At 37.7% G+C, this 6,167-nt stretch overlaps 1 protein-coding gene across 1 annotated transcript; it reads right to left on the bottom strand.

Annotated features, from left to right (window-relative positions):
* Positions 1 to 2,165: 2,165 nt before the first annotated feature.
* LOC145130024 (ankyrin repeat-containing protein ITN1-like) lies at positions 2,166 to 4,571 on the bottom strand. The gene is made up of 4 exons (XM_079064879.1): positions 4,429 to 4,571; positions 3,661 to 4,164; positions 3,159 to 3,568; positions 2,166 to 3,072 (listed from the first exon to the last, which is right to left on the bottom strand). The coding sequence occupies exons 1-4, from the start codon at positions 4,448 to 4,450 to the stop codon at positions 2,245 to 2,247; spliced, it is 1,764 nt and encodes a 587-aa protein (XP_078921005.1). The 5' UTR covers positions 4,451 to 4,571; the 3' UTR covers positions 2,166 to 2,244.
* Between the last annotated feature and the right edge of the window lie 1,596 nt (positions 4,572 to 6,167).

Raw genomic sequence — 6,167 nt, 5'->3', positions numbered from 1 at the left:
TGAAACTTCGTCGGGTCATAACTTCTTCGTTATAACTCGGATTTCGGCGTTCTTTATATCTCCGGAATCCTTGTTTTGACCACTACAACTTTATGTAAAGATATCGGGCTTATCTCATATTTTAATTTTGACGCTTATTTTTATTCTTTAATAATTATACATTTATAATTAAATAATAAGCACATAAATTCACAAAATACTCAAATATTTCATTTTTATTACATCAAACGAGTTACAATAGTTGACCTAGACTATTACATCGTCTAAAAATGCTTAGCCCCGAAACCCGGACGTTACATATACAAATATCAAAACATGAAAAGAAAATAAAAAGAATAAGAGTTGTGATGGTTTTGTTTCTCACGGTGTGGTGACCCCACCGTATGGTGCCGTGAGGGTTACCAAGGTAACGGGCCTTATGTATTTCAAAAACAGACCATTGATAATATGTATATAACAAAAAGATAAATCATATTTTCTATACAAATTTGAAACTTTTATTCTTTCTTGACAAAATTGCAAGAATGGTCCATGTGGTATGTCAAAACTAGCAACTTTGGTCCAAAATGGGTTTGGCTCGCAAGGATGGTCCAATAGTTTCGTTTTGTTTCGATTTTAGTCCAAAAATTTTAAAACTTTTTATAATGACGGATTTGCCCTTGGTATTTTCCATTTTTAATTTTTTTATTACAGAAATCAAAAAAAGAAAATCTCTCTCTCTCTCTCTCTCTCTCTCTCTCTCTCTCTCTCGTCATCACTTAAAACATTACCCAAGAACATTACAATGGAAAATACCCTAAAAATTTGAATTATCAAAAGATAATAATGCAGAAATTTTATTTGGATTCTTGAATCGATCTAGATGGATAAAAGGGAAAGGGCTTTTTGTGCCAGTGTTCGATGTTTGATCAGGTGATATGAACGCGAATGAACCACAGTAGACACGAAGGAAACAGAAATAAAATCAAACATTAGCCTCCGATTAATGATCGATCGTGAAGAAGATGAAGCGCCTCCGGCGCATGACGGGACCGGAGAAAATGAAGAATCGTAAGAAATCTTAAGTAACATTTCGATTGAGGGGTGTGGTTCGACGGTGGATGGCGATTCGCGAGGGGAAGGGAAGAAGGCACGCAGGCGGCTAATCCTGGTGCTCCTGGGTCGATTGATAGCGACGAGGGAGACCGTCGGTGGGTATAACGTGGTCGTCGACCATGGAACAGGTGAGGGAACGGGATGGGTAGGGCAGTAGTGAGGGTCTATGGGGCCGAAGAGAAGGAAATGGAAGGCAATGAAGCTTCTCTCTTCCTGTTCTGATAACAAGGTGTGATGCGGAAGGGAGAACCGGTTGAGCTAGGAGAGCAACAACATCGGCGCAGGTGGTGTGTTTGGCAGTGGAGCTCAACGTGAAGAAGGGCAGGTGCGATGAGGGGTGTTCGGCGTTGTTGTTTGCTCGACAATCACAGGTTTCCTTTCATCTCTCTTCTTTTTACTTTGATTGTAAATCCATGGGGTTAAGTGAATAAATTTAGGTTAAAATGAGTGTTTGTTGATTGATTCTTGACAGAAAGGGATAAATGGAATGGATGAGGGAGTTTAATCTTTTACAGGAAATTGATGGGTGTATGTTTGTTTTGCTTGACAGATCGATGGGGTGTAAATCACTAGGTTTAGGTTTGTGTTTTGGTTGCTTGAAATTGCCATGGAAAGAAGATGAAGCAATAACAAAGAGTGGTTGTATTTCTCATTTGCAGGTATACATGAAAAGAACAAGAATGCTCTTGTGTTCTTGGCTAGGAACGAATGCAGAAGTGAAGAACAAGGATATGTGTTGATTGTATTGGTTTATTAGAGAGAGAGAGAGAGAGAGATTTTATTTTTGTTTTATTTTTAATTGTTCTTTAATTGTTGTAATAAAAGAAAAATGGAAAATAAAATAATAAGGGGCAAATCCGTCATTATAAAAAAGTTCATAGGAAATTGGACTAAAATCGCAACAAAACAAAACTATTGGACCATCCTTGCGAGCCAAACCCATTTTGGACCAAAGTTGTTATTTTTGACATACCACAGGGACCATTCTTGCAATTTTGTCTTCTTTCTTTCATTTAAGTCAGTTTACCATCTCTCTTCGGTTTCTTTGGTTGTTCTATAGGTCTATACCATAATACCAATACAGTATATTTTTAAATCAAAGAAGAATAAAATATATAAACAAACATTAATTCTATTTGTAGGTCAAAATCAAATAGCATAAATTCTCTCAACTTCCGAATTGGAAAACTCCGAAGGCAGCCATGAGTTTGTCCCACTCTTTGCAATCTTCTCCCTCCTTCTCATCGACCGAGTTTTCTTCGATTTCACCACATAATACGTCATCGTTCCCAACACCCCCACCATTATAACACCACCAACTACCGTAATCAGAACCGCCGCCCATTCATACTTCCGACCAACCACTATATACGCCGACGCCATAAACGCCACCGAAGTACACACAGACGCCAACCACATCAACTTATTAATCACCTCCACCACCTTCCTCTCCGCCTTCGTCTCCCCTCTAACCAACGTAATCTGAACAACCACCACCGCCAACGACGTAAAAAGAGCAATCGCATTAAAAATAAAAAATATTTTAAACGAAACCCGGTTCACCACCACCGCCATCCCATCGTCGTTATCCCCACCGGGAACCGTGAATATGGCTGCAAAAGCCACAGTTGCGAAAAGCACCGCCACAACGGTGACGGAGTTCGTGGCGTTGTTGATTCCTTCACGGTGGAGTTTTCGAAGCTCTTTAGCGATTCCATGGACGTTTTTGTTTGTTTTTTTCGTCTGTAAAAGCTGGATGTGGACGTCATTTTTTATCTGAGTCACCGTTTTTCTTAACTCGTCTCGTGGCTGGTTCAACTCGTTTGCCCGGACTCCGCCGCATCGAACCAGACACGCCCTTATATCGGCGGCTTCCTCCGATAACGAAAGCCCTTCGGCTATGTCTAGAGCCGTTTTGTGGTCTCTGGTTAATGCGTTAACATTCGTATCAGGGAGACTAAGCAATTCGTTTACTATCTGTAAAAATTATCGTAAGGTTATCATTCAATTTTTCAAAACCCTAAAACCCTAAAATTTGTGTTTCTGAAACTATCGAAACGTACCTCTGCTCTCTTTTTTCTTGTGGCGACATGTAATGCGGTGAAACCGGATTTGTCCGGCAGCATAACGATGGCGGCATCAGCTTCGAGCAGCAATTTAACGACGTCGCTGCTAGCGCCTTTCACCGCCATATGCAGGGCGGTTTGCCCCTTTTTGTCTGTTCTTCTGGCTAGATTTGAATCCTTATCGAGCAAAGTCTTCAAAGTCTCGACATGACCTGCTCTTGCTGCTAGATGTAATGCGTTTTTGCCATTGGATCTAGGAATATCTAACAAGGTCGAATCCTTTGATAGCAGTTCGTTGACGACATCAGTGTGGCCTTTTGAAGCTGCGGTGATAAGAGGTGTTGCGTTTCCTTGTGATCTGGTTTTGCAGAGTGTTACGTCATGGTCAAGTAGGAGTTGGACTACAGCTGAAAATATTCAAAATCGTGCTATGAAGATATGTTGATTTAACAATTAACAAAATCAAGGTATGAAGATTTAGGGGATGTTTAGTGTTTACCATGGTGTCCTTGACTAGCAGCGACATGTAAAGGATCAAACTCTAATCGGCTTCTTTTCAAAAGTGTTTCCTTATCTGAATATTTCAAAAGCTCTTTTACTACCTCGAGATGTCCCCTTTCAGAAGCTGTGTAGAGTGCCGTTTCTCCCAATTCGTTCACCTCGTTCACGACTGATGCTCGGATCTCTGCAACCTCCGCATCAAAATCAGCTCCGATTAAAGTTCTTCCCATTTGCGAATTAATGTCATCGAGAATCTGCTTCACGGCTGCCAGATCACCTCTTTGGGCTGCTAAGTGCAGCTCGGTGTCATTATGTCTTCCTGTTACTTGCTTCACGTATTTCTTCTTCCCAGCCTGATCTATCCGCTTCCCGGAATTTGTCAGTACCAGTGCCGGAGCAGATGTGGAAGATGGAGATGGTGATGGTGATGGATCGCAACTAGGGTTATAATTTTGATTTTGTTTTGATGGAGTCATGTGCCGTTTCGATAAGCCTCCTATTCCTGATTATCAAATTAAAAAGAAAATTAAGAACATTAATCGATTTTGAGAATAATTTCCGTCTCATGACACACCAAATGCATTAATCTAGTTAATCTTCATCTCACAATCACCTCAAACTTCGATTTCATACATTTCAGCTAAGAACATGATACGAAAAACTTCAGGAATTTTGAAACAGGTAGATTGTAATCGATATGGGAAATATGACAAAAAGCAAGCACAAACTGACAAACATACAGGTATTTTAAGAGCTTGAAGAGTACCTTCATCCATGGCAGAAGGCATGTTTTGATCTAGAGAAGAGAAACAGCGACCAAATTCTAGAATCTGAGGTGTTTCACAAGTATTTATTAATGGAAGAGTTTCAATGGCATTTGCCTAACGACACATACAACACAGTATAGACTACACGACGAGGAAGGTGCTGAGAAGGTTCAAAATTCAGATACTTCATACTACTACAACTTAAGCAGATTGGCCTATTTAGTCCTTGGAGTTTATTGATGTTATAAGAACTATCCTCAAGTTTGGTTTTTGTAATTAAATGTGTTTACAAAAAAGAATTATTTTGGTTTCAATAATCATGACCAGAATTAAAAGATTATTGATGACATTAATTCGCAAATGGTAAGATTATTTAATTGATGTTAACATATAGTTACATTTTGGTTTCAATAATCATGACCAGAATAAAACCTCTACAAGTCCATTGTTCAAAGATTATTTAATTGATGTTAATATATAGTTACATTTTATATCATTATTCAGCGAATTATCTATCATTCATTTTTTCTATATATATTTTTAATGTATAGGGGTTTACCTAATTCAAAAGGTGGAATGTTAAAGAGACAAAATAGGTAGAATATTTGACCAATCATGCAAATGATGGAGAAATACTTAGATTGGACTAAATGCTCTAAAGACAAAACTAGGAAGAAAGTTTTATATCAAAGCCTAAGGACCTTTACTACATATCCAAAACTTTATGTTGTTGTAAATTTCCTAATGCTTTCCATGCAAGTGTTTCTTGTCCTATTGTGGTCACCTAATTAGACTTACATTCACATTCTAGTCATTGATCCTTTTCTTCCACGTTAACTAATAACTATACACGACTAAAATATGGACTTTGTAATTACATTATTTGATAACTAGCATCCGTCTTGTTAAATTTATAGTCCTATTGCACAAGAGGGCTTTTAGCCCAGTCAGACGTCCTTTAGTCATATATTAAGTTTACGTGACGTGATTTTTAGACGAAATATACAGTTTTTAGACTAAATATATAGTTTGGGAGTAAAGTAACAGATATATGTGTGTAAGGTGTCATAACAAAAAATCTCCTTAATCAAAAGTATTTTGAACATTACATTTGTGGTGGTGTATTCACCACAAGACCACGATTTTTCAAAAACTTAATAATACAACCACAAATTTCACAAAATTTGTCTCCCTTATGTTTTTTTTTTCTTTCACAAAGCTAATCAATAATTCTTGGTAAGATTTTATATCATTCGGGAGGTATTAATATTACTATCTTCCAATACAAACGTTAATAATATTTTCGCAAAGGGCCTAGTTGTAGACTTGCGGCACGTATTTGTTTTTTTCAACAACCAAAAAACATTAAAAACCATCATCAAGGAGTTAGAAAAATTACAAATGTATAGCCATAATAGGGTTAGAAACCCAAATAATGAAAATTGTATTGGGGCGACAACAAAACAAGTTAAGCACTTCAGACAAATATCAAAAAACAAACTTCGGTGAACTCACAAAACTTCTGAAAAACGTAAATCACAAGAACACGATATTGAACGTGGTTCGGTCAAGGTGACCTACGTCCACGGGCGAACGAGAGAGAGAAATAGATGATTTTATTAACTTCCTGGAACAATTACAAACACTTAAAATTGTATTTCACTTTGAGCTCTCACAGAAATCTAACAATTTACAATGATTGGGGTATGAGCCTATTTATACTTGAGGAATCAGACCT

This window comes from Lactuca virosa, chromosome 8 (genome assembly GCF_052849685.1).
Source record: "Lactuca virosa cultivar CGN04683 chromosome 8, Lactuca_virosa_CGN04683_v6, whole genome shotgun sequence".
In the NCBI taxonomy this organism is placed as follows: Eukaryota; Viridiplantae; Streptophyta; class Magnoliopsida; order Asterales; family Asteraceae; genus Lactuca; species Lactuca virosa.
The sequence above is the reverse complement of the archived record's forward strand: the minus strand, read 5'-3'. Positions and strand labels throughout refer to the sequence as shown.

Coding starts and splice junctions, on each gene's coding strand:
- LOC145130024 (XM_079064879.1), bottom strand. CDS start 4,450: ATGCCTTCTGCCATGGATGAAG. Junction 4,165..4,428: donor GCCTTCTGCCATGGATGAAG/GTACTCTTCAAG, acceptor TTTGATAATCAG/GAATAGGAGGCTTATCGAAA. Junction 3,073..3,158: donor CAAGAAAAAAGAGAGCAGAG/GTACGTTTCGAT, acceptor TAATTTTTACAG/ATAGTAAACGAATTGCTTAG.